Source organism: Hyaena hyaena, unplaced genomic scaffold (genome assembly GCF_003009895.1).
Source record: "Hyaena hyaena isolate Hyena2069 unplaced genomic scaffold, ASM300989v1 scaffold_806, whole genome shotgun sequence".
Taxonomy (NCBI): Eukaryota; Metazoa; Chordata; class Mammalia; order Carnivora; family Hyaenidae; genus Hyaena; species Hyaena hyaena.
In genome coordinates this window covers 7,059-30,470 of record NW_024081440.1, presented here as the reverse complement: position 1 = coordinate 30,470, position 23,412 = coordinate 7,059, and the positions used below count along the sequence as shown (strand labels likewise).

General features: G+C 34.9%; 1 protein-coding gene across 3 annotated transcripts in view; it reads left to right on the top strand.

The window, feature by feature from the left end:
* XRN1 (5'-3' exoribonuclease 1) overlaps positions 1-23,142 on the top strand; it is a 121,775-nt gene extending 98,633 nt beyond the window's left edge. For 2 of the 3 annotated variants that reach the window (XM_039219312.1, XM_039219314.1), the window contains 11 exons: positions 248-309; positions 1,798-1,908; positions 2,057-2,179; positions 2,877-3,036; positions 7,183-7,364; positions 8,958-9,071; positions 9,166-9,268; positions 16,809-16,847; positions 17,197-17,357; positions 17,964-20,965; positions 21,255-23,142. In XM_039219312.1, the coding sequence (XP_039075243.1) occupies positions 248-309; positions 1,798-1,908; positions 2,057-2,179; positions 2,877-3,036; positions 7,183-7,364; positions 8,958-9,071; positions 9,166-9,268; positions 16,809-16,847; positions 17,197-17,357; positions 17,964-18,266 (1,358 nt within the window). In that variant the 3' untranslated portion in view covers positions 18,267-20,965; positions 21,255-23,142. The remainder of the gene's footprint in view (positions 1-247; positions 310-1,797; positions 1,909-2,056; positions 2,180-2,876; positions 3,037-7,182; positions 7,365-8,957; positions 9,072-9,165; positions 9,269-16,808; positions 16,848-17,196; positions 17,358-17,963; positions 20,966-21,254) is intronic. The other variant, XM_039219313.1, reaches the window with a different exon arrangement.
* The last annotated feature ends 270 nt before the right edge of the window (positions 23,143-23,412 follow it).

Sequence of the window (23,412 nt, the reverse complement as noted above, 5' to 3'; positions counted from 1 at the left end):
CCTCTCTTTGCAAACCTACATACTTCAAGGCTCATTTACATGTCACCTTTCCTTTTCCCTTGTTGTATCTGTGAGTATATTCTCTCCTGCTCATCTAAATTAAAAGTTTTTCAAGATTAGGGCCTTTGTCTTCTTGGAATTCTGTGGATTTTCAACACACTGTCTTGCTCTGGTAAATATTCAGTAAATTTAACCAGTTTGCAGCAATACTTCTCCCTTACCAAAATTCCTGTTTTCTTGTCTCTAGTTAAAGAAGAGTGTAAGAGTCCTAAAACTGAAAGTCAGTCACAAAAAATGTCAAATAAGCAGGTAAGCTTTCTTAAATCAAATTTCTAGTAGCCAGCTTTTTATTACAGGGGGTAGCTGTGTGGCATCTGAATTTTGCCACCCAAATCCATAAGTTGTATGACAAGAAGGTTGCTGACAGTCACTTGGATGGGAAGTTACACAGCTAGAGTCAGGATTTGCAAATAGAGATATTTATACACACACACACACACACAAATCCATAAACAGAAACATATTTAATAGTTGGGTGGCTTGAGCAACTCACTACACCTCTTAACAGCCTCAATTTCTCAATTTCTTCATCATTTTTTAGAAGGAGAGAGAGCACGCACATAAGAGAAAGGGAGAGGGAGAGAAAAAAATTTTAATCAGGCTCCATGGTTAGTGCTGAGCTCATTGTGGGGCTCAATCCTACAACCCTGGAATCACAACCTAAGCCAAAATCAAGAGCCAGTTGCTGAACCAACTAAGCCATCCAGGTGCCCTCTTGATTTCTTCATCTTTAAAATGGAGACAGGATTGCCTTCATGATTCAGTCAGTTAAATATCCAGCTCTTGATCTCAGCTCAGGTCTGAGCATTCGGTTCGGCACTGGGCTTGGAGCCTATTTTTATTAAACTAAATAAATAAATAAATAATAGATTAAGTGGAGATAAAAATAGATCGCTTGTCTCACTTGATACATTTAGTCTATATATACATACATACAAACATACCTACATACATGAATGTGTGTATAAAATATGTGGAAATATATGTATATATTTAATGATTCATTTAGGATCAACATAGCAAAGCTAATGGTTAATTGTGTTGAGTAGCTTGGTGTGGGAGGAAGCTGAGGTTATTTATGTTTGCCTTTATATTGTCTCTGCTGATTTATAAGGAGAATATATACATTTTATAATCAAAGAATAACAAATTTTTACTCTAAAAACATTCAACACATATACTCATGGTATATGTACTTTCTATATATGTATTTTATTTTTTATTTTTGTTAAGTTTTTAAAATTTCTATTTCTTCTAAGTCAGTCAAAAAGCAAATATAACATCTTAGCAGAATATTTGGCACATAACAGGTTTTCAGCAAATGGAACCCATTAATACTTAGATACCAGTAACAGTTGACTTTTAAGTTCCTCTTTTTCTGAAACTCTTATGCTATAATTTCCTTTCTTCTAGAGAAGGGATTTATAAACTTTGTTATAGGTTCTTTCTCAGAATAATGTCTTTAATGCTAAAATACTTATGGTTTGAAAGAAAATTAATTGTATTGAAATATAATTAGAATCGCTATTACTTGATTGAAGGAATATTTATAATTGAAAGAAATGCTAAATCTCATTTAGAAGTTAATGAAGATGAAGATTTAAGTTTTTTCCTCATCCAAGTTTACAAGCCCCATTTTTAAGATATAAAAGAAAATGGCACATAAAAAAATCTGTACTAATTTATTTATAACACAATAGCTATTTGCACAAAAAGCTCATTCTTACTCTTTTATAGATATTTGGAGGGCCTGCCAAATGTAATATTAAGCTTTTGAAGAGAAATGAAAGTGCAGAAGTCTCAGAAAACCAGAAGGTTGTGACTGGTTACCCACATGCTATTGATAAGGTAAAAGACTATTTAATTTCTGTTCCCAAACTTTAGCAGCTGGCAAGATGATTGGGTGAAGATTAAATGATCGTTTTTACGTAAAATTCTTAACTTTTTCCATGTCCTCATATTTTCATTTTCATGCACAAAATATTTATTCTTTTAGCCTAACCCTGGAATTGAGAACTTTTTAGCATCCTTGAATATCTCCAAAGAAAATGAAGCACAGTCATCTCATCATGAAGAGTCTCCAAGTGAAGAACTTTTGTCACCACAGTCGTTTGCTCTGGTTCGTGGTTTTTTTTTTTTTTAATATTTTTATTTATTTCTAGGAGAGAGAGAGAGAGACAGCGTGATCAGGGGAGGGTCAGAGAGAGAGGGAGATACAGACTCTGAAATAGGCTCCAGGCTCTGAGCTCGCAGTCAGCACAGAGCCCAACGTGGGGCTCGAACCCACGAACCGCAAGATCATGACCTAAGCGAAAGTCGGACGCTTAGCCGACTAAGCCACCCAGGCGCCCCTTCTATGGTTCGTGTTTTGTAGGAGCTTTTGTGCAATAGTAATTTTACTGTGTAGCCCATGCGTACATACCCCATGCAGCTGTTATAACACTTTTATGTCCTTTGGACTGGTGTGTTGCCTCATTATTGTCATCTTGTAGGGAAAACCAGGCTGCCCTGGGCATTTTAGTTATCTGTATGTTTGGCTTTTTTAGACCATAACTCCCTTGCTTTTCAAACATTGCTACCAGGCAGTTTGGTCAAGTTACGAAGAAGGATAAGTATTGTTTCTGTGGCAGGAAATGTGGGTATTTTTTTTCAATTCTAGGCTATTGATTTTGCTCATTCCCTATCTGAATGTAGTTATTGTGTTAATTTTTAACAATAGAACTCACTAAAAGAAGGGTTAATAAGCTCTATAACTCTAATGTTAACTTTTCTCCACCTACCGCCACCGTCTTCATACCAATTATTTTCAAAAACAGAAGGGAACTCGGATGCTTAAAGAAATACTAAAAATTGATGGCTCTGATGCTGCAGACCATAAGAATGAAATGAAGCAATTTGGTAATGAAGCCACTGTTTCCTCTAATAGAAGAGATGAATATGGACCTTCCTCACACCCTCAACAAAATAAGAAATTAAGTATGTGAACTAAGTACTATTACTAATAACCAATGTCATTTCAGATATTCATTTCTTTTGGGTTGTCTTATCATGTGCTTTTGAAGATAAAACTACTTGTAGTTTGAAAAGAGTATAATGAAGAGTAACAAATAAAAATGTAATTTTTTAATTTATTTTTTATTTTTTAAATAGTTTATTGTCAAGTTGGTTTCCATACAACACCCAGTGCTCATCCCAACAAGTGCCCTCCTCCATGCCCATCATCCCTCCTTCCCCTCCCCCCTAAATCCATCAGCCCTCAGTTTGTTCTTGGCATTCAAGAGTCTCTCATGGTTTGCCTCCCTCCCTTCCCTGCCTATTTTTCCCCTTCTTCTCCCCCATGGTCCTCCGTTAAGTTCCTCCTAATCCACCTATATGTGCAAACATATGGTATCTGTCCTTCTCTGCCTAACTTATTTCGCTCAGCATAACACCCTCAAGTTTCATCCATGTTGCTACACATGGCCAAATTTCATTCTTTCTCATTGCCATGCAGTATTCCATAGTATAGATAAACCACATCTTCTTGATCCATTCGTCAGTTGATGGACACTTAGGCTCCTTCCATGTTTTGGCTATTGTTGAGAGTGCTGCTTATGAACATTGGGGTACATGTGCTCCAGTGCATCAGCGCTCCTGTATCCCTTGGGTAAATTTCTAGCAGTGCTATCATAGGGGATTTCTATTGTTAATTTTTTGAGGAACGTCCACACTGTTCTTCAGAGGGGCTGCACCAGTTTACATTCCCGCCAACAGTGTAGGAGGGTGTCCATTTCTCCATATCCTCGCCAGCATCTAGAGTCTCCTGATTTGTTCATATTAGCCACTCTGACCAGCATGAGATGGTATCTCAGTGTGGTTTTGATTTGTATTTCCCTGATGAGGAGGGATGCTGAGCATCGTTTCATGTGTCTGCTTGCCATCTGGATGTCCTCTTTGAAAAAGTGTCTGTTCTTGTCTTCTGCCCATTTCTTCACTGGATTATTTGTTTTTCAGGTGTGGAGTTTGGTGAGTTTCTTATAGATTTTGGATACTAGCCCTTTATCTGGTATGTCATTTGCAACTACCTTCTCCCATTCCATCAGTTGTCTATTAGTTTTATGAATTGTTTCCCTTGCCATACAGGAGCTTTTTATCTTGATGAGGTCTCAATAGTTCATTTTTGCTCTTGATTCCCTTGCCTTTAAGGATGTGTCAAGTAAGAAATTGCTGCGGTGGAGGTCAAGGAGTTTGCTTCCTGCTTTCTCCTCTAGGATTTTGATGGTTTCCTGTCTCACATTCAGATCCTTTATCCATTTTGAGTTTATTTTTGTGTATGGTGTGAGAAAATGATATGGTTTCATTCTTCTGCATGTTGCTGTCCAGTTCCCCCAGCACCATCTGTTAAAGACGCTGTCTTTTTTCCATTGGATACTCTTTCCTGCTTTGTCAAAGATTAGTTGGCTGTACATTTTTGGGTCCAATTCTGAGTTCTCTATTCTATTCCATTGGTCTAGGTGTCTGTTTTTGTGCCAATACCATACTGTCTTGATGATGTAATCTTTGTAGTAGAGGCTAAAGTCTGGGATGGTGATGCCTCCCATTTTGGTTTTCTTCTTCAATATTACTTTGGCTATTTGGGGTCTTTTGTGGTTCCATACAAATTTTAGAATAGTTTGTTGTAGTTTTGAGAAGAATGTTGGTGCAATTTTGATTGGGATTGCATTGAATGTGTAGACTGCTTTGGGTAATAATGACATTTTAACAATATTTATTCTTCTGATCCATGAGCATGGAATGTTTTTCCATTTCTTTGTGTCTTCAATTTCCTTCATAAGTTTTCTCTAGTTTTCATCATACAAATCTCTTATATCTTTGGTATATAAGGTATTTTTTTGGTTTTGTTTGTTTTTTTTTTTTTTTTTGCAATTGTGAATGGGATCAGTTTCTTGATTTCTCTTTCTGTTGCTTCATTATTGGTATATAAAAATACAACTGATTTCTGTACGTTGATTTTGTACCCTGTCACTTGGCTGAATTCATGGATCAGTTCTAGTAGGCTTCTGCTGGAGTCTGTTGGCTTTTCTAAGTAGAGTATCATGTTGTCTGCGAAAAGTGAAAGTTTGACTTCTAAAAGAATGTAATTTTTATGCTGTGCCACTAAGTAATAATATAACTATATAACTAATAGCTCTCTAGTCCCTAAATGTCTTCTTGTGATTACTTAAATTGTGCTTTTGCAGATACTCATTCAGTAGTGCCCAAACCTAGACAAGTTTTCACATTCTAGCTTTTTTTCCCCTCAGTAATTTAAAAATAATTTTGTAATTTAAATACATTATTTAACTTTACTAAGATTTTAAGGGTTTTTTTCATATTTATAAAATGAGAATAATGTTGCAAATGACTCTTGTGATAACTATATGATACATACAAAGCAGCTAGCACTGTGTCAGGCATATTATAGGTACCATTAATTGATACAGCATTATGTTGTAATAACTCAGTCAATAGAAGAAACTGCTAAATCAATTAAAAATAATTAATGGATATAGACACTAAAGTGGGTACTTACCTTAAAATTATGAGGCCTTTAGCATACCATGTGGCACATACATAGCCAGATTGTTTTTTTAAGTTTATTTATTTATTTTGAGAGAGAGACTGACTGAACACGGGAGGGGCAGAAAAAGAATCTCAGACTGGCTCCACACTGTCAGCCCTGAGCCTGATGTGGGGCTCAAACCCACAAACCATCAGATCATGACCTGAACTGAAATCAAGAGTCAGACACTTAACCAGCTTAGGCACCCAGGTGCCCCATAGCCAGATTTTAATATACGTCCATCTTGGTGTCAACTCTCGTGTCTCCTATACTTCAGTATTTTGTCTGTATAATTATCTACAAAAGCCTACCAGGAAGAATGACCAATGCAAAAGTAAGTAAGGACAGAAATTTCTCAGAGGTAAAAAAAAAAAAAACTTTGAAATAAGCAGAACTGACTTCATTAAGGATCAAACTCTGAAACAGAATCAGAGCCTAGCTTCATTTATTTTATATTCCAGTAAATAATAGGATAATTAATTAATTTAAAATCCCAATACCTGTTTAGGAAACTATCATGGTGACAGACATGCTGTTGGAATGGAACAAAATAAAAAATTAAACAAAACTGGAAAAAGATGGTCTCACTATCAAAAACCAAGTAGCTTTTATTTTAGAATAGTGAAGAACATATCTCTTAAGAGTCAAGGGGTGCCTGAGTGGCTCAGTCAGTTAAGCGTCCAACTTCGGCTCAGGCCATGATCTCATGGTTCGTGGGTTTGAGCCCCGAGTCGAGCTCTGTACTGACAGCCCAGAGCCTGGAGCCTGCTTCGGATTCTGTGTCTCCCTTTCTCTCTGCCCCTCCCCACTCATGCTCTATTTCTCTCTGTCTCAATTATAAATAAAAAAATTAAATAAAAAAAAAAAAGAGTCAAGAGCTCAGATTCCAGCCCAAGTAACAGAGTTTGCAAGTTACATGGCTTTAGGCTAGCAACCTAACCTTTTTTTTTTTTTTAAATCTATAACAGTGAAAGGTTTAGGTTCATACTTCACTGGGGTATGCTCTTGTTGTATTAATTTGTTGATCATAAAGAATATGAACTTTAGAATGTTTTAATCATCTATAAAAGCACTTGAAAGGGTTACTTTTAGAAAAACTTTTAAGCAGCTTCATTTTGGAGCAGTAAAACTATCCATGTGTCTCAGAATGTAGGATGTAATTTTGGCAAGACTGAACTCAAAGCCTCAAAACTTAAGAATTAATTGTAAGCTCAAAAAAAAAAAAATTTGCTTATTCAAATTTGCTCAAAAATAACTGTGTAGTCATTAATCTCAAAATGTCAGTTTTTGGCAGTCAGCTACATACCATGTTTTAAAATCTTTATCTTGTCATGTATCATTAATCAGTTATAATCATCTAAAAATCTTATTGAATTCTTGATAATTTTAGACAGTACTGAATAGTTCCTATATTTGCTTCATAGGAGATTCCTCTTCTCACTTTTTAACAATTTCTTGCTTGCTGTGTGTAAAACCCTACAATAACTGCATAGTTCAGTATATCATTTAATATATATATATCCTTTTCTCTTTTTTGATAGCATCTTATATGAATAAGCCTCACAGTACTAGTGAATACCATAATGTTCAGCCTTTGGACCATGTATGTTGGCCTGCTCCCAGCCATATACCTCCTGTTTCTACACCAGTAACTGAACTTTCTCGAATTTGTTCCCTTATTGGAATGCCACAACCAGATTTCTCCTTTCTTAGAACACCTCAGGTACAGTATACTACTGTTCCATTTATATAAGTTCTCTAACACTGAGCTTAAATAGATTGAAAATCTTTGGCTAAAAATAATATAATGGAGCTGATTTTGTATACTTTATGAGCAACATAGATTTATACTTCCCACTATGGTTCACTCACATATAAATGAGCCAAAGCCCTAAGAGATGCTGACAGAGAGGGAGTTAGGCAGCATGTAGCCTGGACAGAAGGATAGAGCTAGGTATCTGGGTCTACAGCAGCAATTTTCAAAGCTTTGTCCTAATAAACTCTCACCTCTTTTTTTTTTTTTTTTGAGGACTCCAAAGAATTTTTGCGTACTTGTTTTATATCTAAGTTAACTACATTAGAAATTAAAACTGAAAAATTTTAAAGCATTTATTAAAAATAACCTTTCAAAAATTACAGTGAGTGGCACTTCTCTACATTTTGTGCAAATCATTTCCATCTCTAGCTTAATGGAATAAGCTAGGTTTTCACATCTGCTTCTCACTCTCTATCTCTTGTGATGTTTTGGTTAAAATACATGAAGAAAACCTGACCCCAGACTGAGTGACAGAGAAAAGAAGAGAATTTTAATAGCCTTTCCAGATAATGGATATTTTTTGATTCTATACTAAAATGAGGTATTTTCTTAGAAGTTACTTGCAATGTAGAATCTAAAGCTATATCAATAAATTTTTTGTCCTCTATATACTTGTGAGAAACTAAGAGTAGAGAAGTCAAATACCCTTAATATGTTATTAAAATAGTTTTAACCTCAAGGAACTCCTGAAAGGGTCTCAGGGACCCCCATTGGCCCCAGACTGCACCTTGAGAACCACTGACTATAGGAAAGGTTATTTGATCCTCTTTATATCCAAGTTGTTGATACATTCTCACCTAAAACAGAAAGTAGGCTTAAACTCATAACATCATATAAAAATGACTAGCTTTAAAAAAGTATTTTTTAAGAATTAAGAATTTTTTAAATCTTTTTTATAAAAGAAAAAAATGTATAATAAAAAGTTATAATTTAATTATGAACATAAAACTAATCATAACCTTTAAGTCTTTTAGATTTTGACAGTTAATTCTGCTAATTGGAAGATGGTGTACAGCAAGAGTTAGCAATTTTTTTTTCCAAGGTCCATATAATAAATATTTTAGGCTTTGTGGGCCATACGGTCTCTGTCACAGCTACTCAGCTGGGCAGTTATGGTATGAAAACAGACATAGGCAATACATGAAAAAAGGGACTTGGCTGTGTTGCAAAAACAACCCTTATTTATAAAAATAAGCAGAAGGCCTAATTTCCCAACCTTTGGTTTAAGGAAAAAATTTTGTTGGCTTTCATTTGCATATAGGAGGCTTGACCCTTCAGCTAGCTTAAAGAGCATTTTATTTTGTAAATATTACAAGATAAGGAAACAATTCTAAAAATTTTACAGGGTAACCCAAAACTTAAAATTTTTGCCCTTTTCTGAATTTTTTAATTCTTTTTTACAGAATGTCACATAAAATTATTCTGCTTGTTTAGGCTTGAGGGGAGAAGGTCAACCTCCTAGACAGGTAACTTCATAGACATTCATGTGTTCTTTTTTAGACAATGACAGTTTGCCAGGTAAAATTATCTAATGGCTTACTGGTACATGGGCCACAGTGCCATTCTGAAAATGAAGCCAAGGAAAAAGCTGCATTTTTTGCATTACAACAATTGGTAAGAACTAATCATGACTTCTCTACTAAACTTTTAACTAACCTTGGTAGATGTTTTTGTTGCATTGTCTTCTAACTTTTAAATATTTCCTTAGGGCTCCTTAGGAGTGAATTTCCCTTTGCCTCCACCAATATTTCCAAATTATCCTCCTGCTATACCACCCGGAACCATTCCTCCAGTTTTTCCTCAACCTACTGGTAAGATATTTGACTCTTCTAAATATTTGTTATTGAGTTACTATTTTTAGAAAGTTCTTTTAAGAAGCATCATTTTGAGGAAACCAAAAAATGTATTTAAATATCTAGAGAATGTAAAAAGGAATTGTGAGAAATAAGACGAACCAGAAACTGCAGATTTATCTAGAAATACCATTCCCCTTCTATAGCCTGTAGTGTAGCTGAAGTAGGACTGTTCTTTGTTCTGGACAATCCCTTATTCCCCAGTAGCTGCCAACAGATGAATTTAGGTTTAAGTTAGAAACAGAAGTGGGAAAGTGAGAAAGAAAACAGAGGTGGAAGGAATAAAAAACAGATAAGGCTTTGAAACTGTGGATATGAAAGAAACTGCCCTTAATGATGAAGTTTCAAAATGAAGAATGAGGAGTTTCTAACTTTACTGTGTATCTCATAATATTCTCTCATAACTGTCTTCCTCTTTCAAATGTAGAGCCTGAGTTATCAAGCAGGTAACTCCCTTCTTCCTGTAGCCATTTGGGACCTTCCTAATGTTCTGAGGGAATGAAATGGTCACTGTGGAATCAGAACTCTTTTTGTCCAGGCTCTTTTACTGACTGACTTTGAGAAAATCATGTAACTTCTTTGGGAATCCATTTTCTTATTCATGCTAGACTATGTCCAGGATTTCTTTGAGACTACCATTTTATAATTTTATGATTCTAAATCTTAAGCTTATGAAACATTTCTTTTGTCACCCTTTTTTCCTAATGGTATTGGCTTCTTTATATCCTAATCATTATAATTTTAAAACCAATCATTTGTTTATTTGATGTTTAGAAAATTTATTTTCTGAAACATTAGCCTAGGAGCTTTACACATCTAATCCTCACTACAAACATTAGAAAATTTAATAATGCGGATTAAACAAATTATCTCTTCTATTTGCCAAACTACATGAAACTGAACAATAAATTATTTTTAAAGTGTAAACCTATAAGGACAGAGAGCTGGAAGAAGAAATATCAGCAGATTAGAGATTTGAAAAAGAGTTAATGATGAGAAAAACAATTGAAGGAGTAATAACTAACTTAGCAAATCAAGGATAAGCTACAAACTAAAGTATCTGTAGAAGATGATACAAATGAGAGGATAAGCAGTTCGTCCCTCATAAATCCTAAAAATCAGAACTTGAAAGTGTCAGAAGCTATCAGAGCTTCCAATAAGGCATGGGCTGAAAAGAGGGGGATTGTTTCAAAGTCTGTATGTGGAGGGATGAGACTCCTCAGATACCTTCCCCACACAGCCCCTTCAGCCAAAGCACTGGAAGTATATTCTCCACAGTACTCTAGATATGAGAACACCAGGCACAGAGTACAGATATTTGGCTGAAAACTGAGATTAAAGTAAAGTTCCTTTTCCTTTTCCTTTTCCTGTTCTCAGTTTGCAGCCAGCCATAGCTCATATAGGAAGTTGGAAGGTAGTTCTTTTCAGAAATTCATTGAAGTATAAAGAAAATACTTGGTGACTTTTGGAGCTTATTCTAACCAGAAGACTGGCTCACTACCAAGAAGAAGTGGATCTCTCTAGGATAATCCTAGGAGTCCTCCAGTCATCTAGTCCTGCTCCCTTTGGACACAGAAACTTCTTCTAATCAGTTTAAATGCCTTGCTCTTTAATTTGAACAGACCCTCAACTCTGAGAGATCCTGAACATTTCAGGAAAATCTCTAAAATTAAAAGAGAAAACCCAAAATAAAGAGAAATGAAAGGGACCTAGGAATAGGGATAATGTAGGAAATCAGACTTCAAACATAGCTCATAATTAATATTCTTAGAGAAATAAAACAGTATTACAATCAAAACATAAGAACAAGAATTATGTGGAAAAAAGAATAATTGGAGAATACAAACTAAATTGTTAAGTTGATATTTTAAATTTCAATAAAGCCCTAGCAAAGGTAAAGAAATCTCAGAAGAACAAGATTAAAAGTGGGAAATAAAAACAAAAGGCATCCAGATTGACAAAGAAGAAGTCAAACTTTCACTCTTCACAGATGACATGATACTTTACATAGAAAATGCAAAAGACTACACCAAAAACCTGCTAGAGATGATATATGAATTCAGCAAAGTCACAGAATATAAAATCAGTGTACAGAAATCGGTTGCATTTCTATACACCAATAATGAAGCAACAGAAAGAGATGTCAAGGAATCGATCCCATTTACAATTACATCCAAGAACTATAGGAATATATAATACCTAGGAATACCTAGGAATATAAAATACCTAGGAATAAACCTAATCAAAGAGGTAAGAGATCTGTACATTGAAAACTATAGAAAGCTTATGAAAGAAATTGAAGAAGACACAAAGACATAGAAAAACATTCCATGCTCATGGATTAAAATAACAGATATTGTCAAAATGTGATAATACTACCTAAAGCAATCGACACATTCAATGCAATCCCAATCAAAATAGCACCATGTATACATATATTGCATATACTGTATATTAATCACCTCCTTGAGGAGGGCGCTTATTGGGATGAGCACATGTATGTAAGTGATGAATCATGGAAATTTATCCCTGAAGCCAAGACTACACTGTATGTTAGCTAACTTGACAATAATTTAAAAAACAAAAGTCAACACGAATTACACAATGTTGTTGAATGAAAGATGTAATATATTAAACAGTAAATAATAGGGGCGCCTGGGTGGCTCAGTCGTAAAAGCGTCTGACTTCGGCTCAGGTCATGATCTCACGGTTCATGGGTTTGAGCCCCGCGTCAGGCTCTGTGCTGACAGCTAGCTCAGAGCCTGAAGCCTGTTTCAGATTCTGTATCTCCCTCTCTCTCTGACCCACCCTGCTCACACTGTCTCTCTCTCTCAGAAAAAATAAAACATTTAAAAATTTTTAATAAAAAGTAAATCATAAGTAAAAAAATAATAATAAATTTAATAATAATACATAAGTTTTTAAAAAATAATAAATAAAAGTGGAAAATAAGAAAGGAAGAAGGGGTGCCTGGGTGGCTTATTCAGTTGAGCATCTGACTCTTGAATTCGGCTCACGTCAGGATCCCAGTCTAGGGTCATGGGATAGACCCCATGTCAGGCTCCAAGCTCACTTAAGATTCTCTCTCAGGGTGCCTGGGTGGCTCAGTCAGTTAAGCATCAGCCTCTGGATTTCCGTTCAGGTCATGATCTCATGGTTCGTGAGTTTGAGCCCCGAGTTGGGCTCTGTGCTGACTGCACAGAGCCTGCTTAGGATTCTCTTTCTATCCCTGTCTCTCTTTCTCTTCCCCACTCACACATGTTCTCTGTCTCTCTCTGTCTCTCTGTCTCTCTCTCTCTCTCAAAATAATAAACTTTTTTAAATCTCCCTCTGCCTCTCCCCCCACCTCGAGCTCACTTTCTCTCTCTCTCAAATAAATGAATTTTAAAAAATAAAATTCAAATAAAAATAAAAATAAAATAGAAAGAAGGGAGATTTAGAGGAAGAGTACACAGATCTAATATCCATCTAATTGGAGTTCCAGAACAATAAACCAGAGATAATGGAAAGGAAAAAAGTATCAAAGAAATGAGATAAAAAAAAAGTTTCCTCCGGGGCATCTGGCTGGCTCAGTCAGTAGAGCATCCATCCGACTCTTTTTTTTTTTTTTTTTTAAGTTTACTAAAAAACTCATGAACTCATGAACAGTAAGATCATCACCTGAGCCAAAGTCAGATGCTTAATCAACTGAGCCACCCAGGCACCCCATCATCCATCTGACTCTTGATCTCAGGGATTGTGAGTTCAGTCCCCAAGTTGGGTCTGGAGCCTACTTTTTAAAAAAAAGTTTCTTCAACTAAAGGACAGGTACCTATAAATTGAAAGGGCCACTAAATGAATGAAAAGAGATGGAGATTGCCTTGAAATTCAGAACACCAGTGATAAAGAGAATGTCTGAAGAACTAGAAAGCATTTGAGCATTGAATACATCAAAATTCTGAGGCAGAATTAGTTTCATCTTAGATTTCTCTGTATAGCCAAACTGAATCTAGTGCAAGGTAGTATAAAGACATATTAGACATGCAAATTTACTTCTTATGCACCCTTTCTTAAGAAACTGCAGGATTATAGTGCTCCAGCAACATAAGAAGAAGAGAGAGGGAGGTAGAAAGAAGGGGAAAGAGAAAAGGAAACAAGGAAGGGATATAAAGAGGGAAGGAAGGAAAGAAGGGAGACTGGGAGGAAGGAAGGAGAGGGGGAGTGTGTAGGAGAGGCAAGGGGAGGAGAGGAGAAGAACAGAAAGCAAAACTGTAAGACTAAACCAAGAGAGACCTAGTATTCTTAAACAATGAATGGAAGTCCCAGGATGCCAGCTGCTCAGCAGATCTGGAAAATAACTAGTCCTAGCTGGAAGAGTAGAGGGAGTTCTTGGCACTAAGACAGTTATTTGGTAGATGGCAGCATTTAGAAAAACATCGAGGACAAGTACATGGAAGACTAAGGAGCTTTAAAAAGATAAGTACTTTTAAAAGAGTAAAAAACGTTTTACAAGAAAAGAAAAACGTAGAGTACCCTACCTGGCTCTGCAGTGACAATATTTATACAATCACATACCATAAACACTGCTTATATATTTAAACAAATATTTTGATATATTTCTGTTGGAAGGACAGAGCAAGCAGTAAGGGGTGGTACAAAATAATTTTGCTTTTCTGAGCTACCTGAATTTTTATCTATCTTAATAGGAAGTCAGTATATCTAAAAAGGCCTAACATTGAAAAATCAGTAGTAGTATAAACAAATTATTGAACAGTGATGGATGCAAATAGCTACACTAGTTAAACCTGGAATAGTCTGCTGTATTACAATGAAAATCTTTTTACTACAATGTATATACTACTCTGACTTTTTAAGAAAATGTAATTCGTCTAAAGACATATGGTCCCGAGTAGCAAAACTGGCATACTAGCCCAAGTCTTTCTGATTCCAAAGCCCATGCTTTTGTTACTATACTACACTGGCATTCCTTTGCCTGTATGCCTGTATAAACAATCTTTCTTTAGTCATAAAGTTTTTATAACTAAATGAATCTGATGTTTCATGTAACTCAGGTAGTAAGTTCACTGTAACTTGTAAAATCCAATTTGACTGCCTTTTCACTTTCAAAAATGAACCTAGTAACTATAAATTTTAAGTAATTAGTATGTGTAGGTTATGAGAATATATTATCTAAATGGAATGATTGTTTTCACCCTTTATGATCAGTATTTAACAGCTTGATATGCTTACCTTTTTCATGTTAATTCTTATGTTTATGTTTATTATTATATCATGTTTATAATATTGTATTTGTACCTACCAAGAATTTTAAGGTTTTAATTAGAATTCTTTTGTCTTATGATAGGTCTCTCTAATGGTCCAATTAAAGTATATGATACAAGTAAAAGCCAAGAGATTTAAACGTTAATCAGGAGAAAAAAACTTAAGCATCAGATTAACATTTTAAAATTATTTTGTAGATTTCAACTTTATGATATGAAAAGTCCCAATGGAAAAAAATGGAGGAAACTGTATTTCCTTTTTAGAACAATGATTTATTGGGGAAATTGTGGAGTTGATCTATGCATAAGATTACTATAGAATCTTTTAGGGGCACCCGGGTGGCTCAGTCGGTTAAACTCACAACTCTTGATTTCAGCTTAGGTCATGATCTCACAGTCGTGAGATCAAGCCCTAAGTTGGGTTCCAAGCTATACTTGGAGCCTGCTTAAGATGCTATCTCTCCCTCTCTCCTGCTCACATGCATGCTCCCTCTCTCTCAAAAAAAAAAAATAATAATAATAATATAGCATCTTTTAAATAGATCTTCCTAACATTATGACTGACACCAGAGTTACTTATAGGTAGTATCAAGGCCTAATTTTCTAAAGATTTTTAGCAGTTTTCATAATAAAAGTTTTTTTCATGCAAGAATTTGTACATGTTTAATTCAAAATTATAAAATATATTATTATTTTCTCCGGATCCAAAAATTTTTTAAGTGGCTAAATTATCCAATTATACTATTTTACAGGTCTGACTGCCTTTTTACTTTTCTGAAAAGAAGTTTTGAACACAGTACCTATCTTCCTTCAGTGGCAATGTGCTAGTATCTCACTTGTCATTGTTTAAAGTAGTAGTTCCCACATGCTGCACGGGTACTAACTGCATATGAATCCACCTTGGAGCTCATTAACAATACAAATTCCTTGGGTTCCTCGGGATACAGAAATGCTGATGCATAGGAGCACATGTACCCCAATGTTCATAGCAGCACTCTCCACAATAGCTAAAACATGGAAAGAGCCTAAGTGTCCATCAACAGATGAATGGATCAAGAAGATGTGGTTTATCTATACCATGGAATACTACATGGCAATGAGAAACAATGAAATCTGGCCATGTGTAGCAACATGGATGGACCTTGAGGGTGTTATGCTGAGCGAAATAAGTCAGGCAGAGAAGGACAAATATCATATGTTTGCACGTATAGGAGAATTAGGAGGAACTTGACGGAGAAACAAGGGGGAGAAGAAGGGGGGAAATGGTGGAGGAAAGGGAGAGAGGCAAACCATGAGAGACTCTTGAATGCTGACAAAAACTGAGGACTGATGGATGTGGGGGGGAGGAGGGATGGGCATAGAGGAGGGCACTTGTGGGGATGAGCACTGAGTGTTATGTGGAAACTAATTTGATAATAAACTATTTGTAAAAAAAAACAAATTCCTTGGGTTCCTCAAAAAATTAAGAATAGAAATACCATATCATCCAGCAATTCCACTTCTGTGTATTTACCCAAAGGAAACAAAAACATTAATTTAGAAAAATGTATGCACCCTTATGTTGACTGTAGTATTACTTACAATACCCAATATATGGAAGAAACCTAAGTGTCCATCAAGATAAAACAGAAAGACAAATACCGTATGATTTCTTTTATATGTGGAATCTAAAAACAAATCAAACAAAAACAGACTCATGAAAACAGATTAAACTGGTGGTTGCCAGAGGAGAGGGGAGTTAGGGGATGGGCAAAAGAGGTGAAGGGGACTAAAATGTGCAAACTTTCAGTTATAAAATAAACAAGTCAGGGAAATGAAAAAATACAGCAGAGGGAATATATTCAATAATATTTTTATAACTTTATATGGTGGCAGGTAGTAACAACACTTATCATAGTGAGCATTTGCAATGTATATAAATGTCAAGTCACATGTTGTACACCTGAAACTCATTGTATGTCAACTGTACTTCAGAAAATACAGATTCCTGGGCCCCTCCGAGTCGGTTTTACTAGGTCTGAGGCTTGCATAGGAATCTATATTTCACAAGCTCCCAGATATTCAGACACAGAAATCAGGTTTGGAAACCACTAGTTTAGTGTGCTTTTAATGTGAAACAAAATGTAATTTTTTAAATCTTTGAAGTACAAATATTAGAATAGGGAAAAGAAAGATTCTATATGTCATATTAAAATGATCAGATTTCAAGACTTGAGCTTTTTTTGGTTTTTTTGTAGGCTGGGATCACTATGGAAGCAACTTAGCGTTGGGGGCAGGTGAGATCCTTAAGATTTCTCTCTTTTTCTCCCCCAAGAGACAGTTTCATGATCCTTTTATTATTTTTTTAAGTAGTATTACAAATATTCCTAAAGCTCATATACATATATGGTACCATTGGCCTTTGTAGGCCACACAGCATGATAAGCTGACTTGTGTAGCTTAGCTCACGGTCCTAAGGGGGTTTCCTAAGGTGTAATGTAAGCAAAACTAATAAGTTAAATGTATGTATGCCCTTTACCAAAATGATAAAAGCCAAAAAAAGAGTTAGCAGAAGGAAGTCTTAAATTTCAGGGTTTAGATGGTATTATTTTACTAAAAAAAGAACTTTTCCATGGTTTTTAACAGCTAATATAATGCCTTCATCATCTCACCTCTTTGGCTCAATGCCATGGGGACCTCCAGTGCCAGTTCCTGGAAAGCCTTTTCATCATGCTTCATATTCTGGGACCATGCCCATAGCTGGGGGAATGCCTGGTGGTGTGCACAACCAGTTCATACCCCTACAGGTGAGATTTGAGAAGATAATTACTATATTTTTAAGAGACTTAATTTTTCAATGCTCAAGGACTATTGAGAAAAATTTGTTTATTTAGTAATTACTGATTCAGTGCCAACTAGAAGTCCAGTACTAGTCTGGGTGCTAAGAATATATATTATGACCAGGGGTCAGGGCACCTGGCTGGCTCACTTGGTAGAACATGCAACTCTTGATCTTGGAGTCGTGAATTAGAGCCTCATATTGGATGTAGATTACTTTTAAAAAATTAAAAATAAAAATATTTTTTAAAAAAAGAATATATATTATGAGCAGTGGTGACCAAACTGACCTGGTCCCTGCTGTCTTACGTTTGTGTTCTAATAAATAATAATTACAGCAAGTAACATTTTTTTCTAGCACAAAGTGATTTTAACATCAGAAATATAAATTTTCTTTAAGTTATGGAGAATTTTTAAATATTCTTAACTAAACTGCATTTAATTTCTGAAGTCTGGTTTGGAGATTATAAGTGGAAGTCACAAGTCAGCATGATTGACAGATATTAGCAACATGCTTTATGACACTTGTTTTTTCTGCCTGCATTGTTAATTAATGATGGTTTTATTCCTTAAAGGTTACTAAGAAAAGGGTTGCAAACAAAAAGAACTTTGAGAGTAAGGAGGCCCAGAGTTCTCCAGCTACCCCACTTCAGACTAGCCAGCCAGCCTCTTCCAATGTCACCAAAGTGATTCCACAGGAGACTTCATCAGCTTCCTTAAAGTCCTCTCAGATTACTCAACCTGCATCTTCTTTTCAAGTTGAAGGCACCTCCCAAGGCCACAGTATGTCTCACCACAAATCAACACCAAGCTCTTCTTCAAGAAGAAAATCAAGAAAACTGGCTGTCAATTTTGGTGTTTCTAAACCTTCTGAATAAATTTGGTACTTGGAATTAAATTAATTTCTTTCCTTTCCAGCCCTTTTCAGAAAAACATATCTGTGTCTCATAAAAAATTAGAATGTGCTATTTTAAAATAATATGTTTCAATTAAAAATTTTTGATTTGTTGTCAGGCACTTTTCATGCTATATCAAATTGTGCATCTTAAACATGTGCAGTTTGTTTTACATCAATTATACCTCAATAAAGCTGTAAAAAAGAAAACAGCTAAATTAAATCTTGTGTTAAAATAGTACCAGTAGACTAAGCATTAAAATGTACCACTCTAACTATTGGCCTCACCATTAGAAGCATCCTAAACTATGACTTAGACATCATAGTGCAATAATAATAAATTTTGACACTCTTGAGGGATAATTAAATGGAGCATGAAAATTGGGCCTCAAATATAATTTACTGAGTGTGGATTTTATTTCTGTTTTTAATGATGTAACAAGTTTGTCAGGAGAATGGCTCTTATTTATAAGTATTTTAACTTCTGTTTTGTTGTCTCTGAGGGTCCTTTAGACCTGCTGTGAAATGATCACACTTGCGGTGGTGCTGCCAGTTTTGCTTTATTCTAAATTTTGTACCAAAGCAAGTTTAGAATATTGATCAGAGTATTTCATTTAACTGCTTAGAACTACAAAGAGCAATCTAGATTTGAGCAAGTAATTACAATTTTTTAGATTACAAAACCAGCATTAGTAATTTCTAATAGAATTATGTTTCAAAATCTACAGGGTACAATGACCACAAATTAATCTTCTAATAGAATAAAGTAAAAATCTATCAATCATGTTGTTAGTTAAAATAAATTGTGTTACTCTTTTGTATAGCTTTTTACCTGCTTACTTAAACATATATGAGAGCTCCATTGTTGGTCCTTGTAGTGCTTCTTGGGACTGATGAAATTCTAATTTTTTAAAAAATTCTAAGGTGTGCTATAATACAGGCACAATCACTTTGTGGTGTACTTGATTTACATGACAAATGCCTGTCTCATTCTGTTTCCACATTTTTAGCTTTATGCTGAACTGTTCAGTGACTCTGGCATTTTGTCTTTGCATGTCATGTGTGGGTGTGTATTGTTCAAGCTATGGCTGTTAAAATTATTTTAAAATTTATAAAAATTTCTCAGTGGTACCAGGGCCTGAGTTTTTATATATATATTTATCCTTTAGTTTTTGTGATATGCTTATATTTTTAAGGAAGTAAGTTATCATACTTTTTTAAAAGTAGGAACCATAATGTTTATATGGAACTGCTTATTATTCTATCTAGTTTCACTTAACTCATTAAAAATTCTGCCATGAGTCTGAAAGTAGTCTGTTTTTTTTAAATGCTGGCATTGAACTAAATGGATTCCTTTCTCTAACTGCTGATGTCAGAGTTTCTCTATATGTTAACAGGATATTTGTATATTAGTAGTGCCTTTAGTATAAGAGATAAATGTTCATTATCTGGCATTTATTATAGTCCGTGTGAGTTTCTGTGATTTTATTTTCTGTTAATTTTCCAGATTCAATTGTTCATTGGTTCCCACCATTTCCTTGTTGGGAATGTTTATCTGTAGTGGAATCTTGAATAATTCTCAGTGTTTGTCCTTATTATCTCATAGACTCTGTATTTGTTTTAAAAGGAAACATCTATTATAGGAATACAATACAAGAAAGTTAAATTATGACAGTAATGTTCTGTTAACTTCTTACTACTTTAAAGTGTGTAATATTTTTCACCTTATGTACCTGTACAAACCAGCATTCAAGAATTCTCACTCATCGTTATTGTGTGACCCCTCTAAAAATAGTGCGCAACCCACATCTTTTTTAGAGTACAGAGGAAGGAGCATGTGCCTTCTTCTGAAAACTGCCAAGAAAAAGTTTCAACAGGCATATTGCCACCAAGCCCAAAAGGATATTTTCCCAGTGTTTGAGCAAAGTGAGCTGATAATTCTACGTGAGTAGGCAGGAAAAGTGTTTTCTTTTCATTCTTTCCTCTCCTTTTAAAAAAACATAGTATTCTAAAGGTCAAGATTAAAGAGAGATTAAAATAGGAAAGCACTTGATAATGACTAGATAGTGGTCAGGCTTTCATCTCTATTCCTTTCCCTTTGTAGACCTATTCCAAATGTGGGCATGAGGTCAATGGATCAACAGGACATGTGCCTCCCTGTGGAAACCATGAGAAGTAGAGGCTGTTTGTATCTCATGATAATCTTAAGGAGACTGGATTCATTGATAGTATGGGAAACTTACAGTTTTTCCCTTTTGGATGGGGCAGACTCAATCCACCAGCTAAAAGTATAGAAATATGCCCATTTGTTGAATCTGTTGTAAACATTCTATGACAGCTGTGGTCTGTATAGGGCACAGAAGAACAGAGTCCCCAAATTGCTTCATGCTTCCACATAACTACAGCAGTTACATCTAAATATCCTTATTCAATAATTCTCTTTTTTTTTAGTGCATTAAGTGAATTTTGAAAATTGATTCTTCTACTCTCATTGTTCCTTGTTACAGTTTCCTGCATTACCTGATCATTACCTGAGTTTTATAATTTGACAGAATGTAATTGATTTAAACAACACGTAGACTAAAGTCTTAAACATCGGAAAGTCAACCACATGAAAAATTAATTTTGCCACTGTGTGCACCTTGGTTTCAAGTTAAGACTTCCTTGCTTTTCAGAGGGATAGTTTTGTTTTGTTTTTTTTTAACCAGAAAAAAACAGACTTTATTAATTCATATAGAGTATATAAATACATGGGTGAAGCTCAGTGACAAGTAACTCAAAGGGATGATTGGAACTTGGGGCTCATATAACATTTTAACAAATTATAAATTTCTAGAGAAGTGACATGGCAAAAACAAAGAAGGGGATTAGGCTTTTAGGAGTGACAAACTATAGGAAAGTAAATATGTGGGAGGAAGCCAATAGAAGATGAGTTATTTTTTATCTTATTTTAGTAAGTTTTGTTATGTAGTTTTTTTTAGAACTGAAAAGATAAGCTGGGTTTTTTTTTCTGTTGGTAGGAGAGATAAAGGACTCTTAATGCAGGTTTTTGTTGTTTATTTCCTCTTCTATGATCAGGTATTCACTTTGGTTTTAGACTGGTATTTCCAAACTAGTCTAAATTCTTCATTTTAAGGGAAGGAGCAGTGAAGAGGAGTTAGAAGAAGCAAACCAATGAAATCAGATATCCAGTCACTGCATTTTCAGACTATATTTCTAGCTCAAGGAAATAGGTAAGCTGCAGGGGCTTTTTTATTCACTTTTTAATCATCTGTTCTATTTCTATTAATGAATCATACATTTTTGTAATGGTCGTCTAATTTTTACATGAAGTAAATAGAACTGTCCAGATTGCCATTGAAACTAGGCCTAATGTGCTTTGTCTCATTGTTCAGAGCATCTTTTTTAAAGCAACTGTGTACACTTTCCCAGCTTTTGAGCTTGCTATCTTAGGATCATCTTGCTTTCAAATTACCTTTTTACTATAGAGGACAATTAATGTATTGGAAAGAAATAACCATGACAGGCATTCTCTACTTAAAAAAAAAAATTAATCACAGAAGTTTCTTTAGCATTTTACTAGAGATAGTGATCGTACTCAAACTGGTAGTGTTCTCTATGTATATTTTGTAAGCTTTGTCAGTGGAATAGCCTTTTTCACAGGAGCTTCCTTTTCCTAATCAGGATAAGGCTTAAAATTCGAGAAATGAATATTTTTCAAACTGACCTAGTTCATATTTCCGTCAGACCTCTCCATCTTCCGCGAGGGAGCAGTAAAAGCTGAGTGTTGAAACAGACAACAGTGCTGAGTTAGCAGGCGTGCGGAAGTGTCACTGTTACAGTACTGAGTTAGTTAAAAGCTTGGACAGCACTGATCTTTTTTTTTTTTTTTCCAGAGAGGGGGAAAAATTGTATAAAATAGTTTTAGTAGTTAAGGGTATCAGGAATATAGCTGCTTTTGTATCTATGTGTATGTCAGTGAACCAACAATTATGCCTTGCTCAATCAATGCATTCAGCCATCTCAAGTGCAATTTGTGATGGAGACTCTGGTTTCCAATAGATAGTTTTACATAGTTAAACCTGTAAAAATTAATTTTTTTCCAGAAATACACCCATTGCTGTTGATTTCAGCAATTGGTATCCTATTAAGTTGCCTAGGCCAAATAATTAAGCTTCTACAGATATTTTAGTATTGTGAAGCCAAATTCTCATACTGTTTCTCATGAAATAATAGGACTGAGAATTTGGTCCACAGTTTGCTTTAAGTTATTTTATTCCTTTCCCTTTATAGCTAAGGGGCTTTTTCCTTTGTTTTGGGATTTGATATTTTTGTTGCCTCAGGTCTCTTACCTTTTTTTTTTGCTTGCACCCAGTTGCTTCTCTGAGGATTTTCATCTATTTTGATATATGAGTAATAAATTGTGTGCTGTATAATCAAAGTGTTCAACATTCTGTTCATTTAAACAATATAAGTATAATTCACACATATGTATCTTAACTCATTTCTTTTCTCGCATAGCTATTTTATAAGTAACTGGAATTTTTCATTAGATCTTATACAGAGCAGTATTTTATTAAAAATTCAAAAGGGAAGACTTTTATGTGCTCATTTTGTAGTTTTTGTTTTTTAAATATCTTTACATTGTCTGCAATTAAAGTGTTTTAAACTTGCATTGGAATGGACTCCGAATGTATTTTTGTGTTAAATTGTACATTTGTAGATTTCTAGCATGAAGTTAGCCTCAAAATGTTGTGCAGAAGGATTTTAAAATATAAGAGTCACTGAAAGAGTTTAAACATCTATACATGTTAAATGCTATATGGATTTTAATTAAACCCTTGAGAATGATTTCATAAGCTGTTTGTTCTTGTATGTTTGGATTAATATCAAAAGTAGAAACATTACAGTATTCACTTAAACCCTATATCTTCTTATATGTGTATCTTGAACCTATGTCCTCTAAACTGAGACAGCATGGTTAGTGGAAAAAGTCTGAAGACTGTAGATTCAGATGGCCACTGTTCAGATCCTTTCTCTACTTATTACTAGTTGTAAATAAGTCATTATATTAGCATTGGCAAATCATATAAGTATAAGCCTCAGTTTCTTCATTTTCTAAAGGAAGA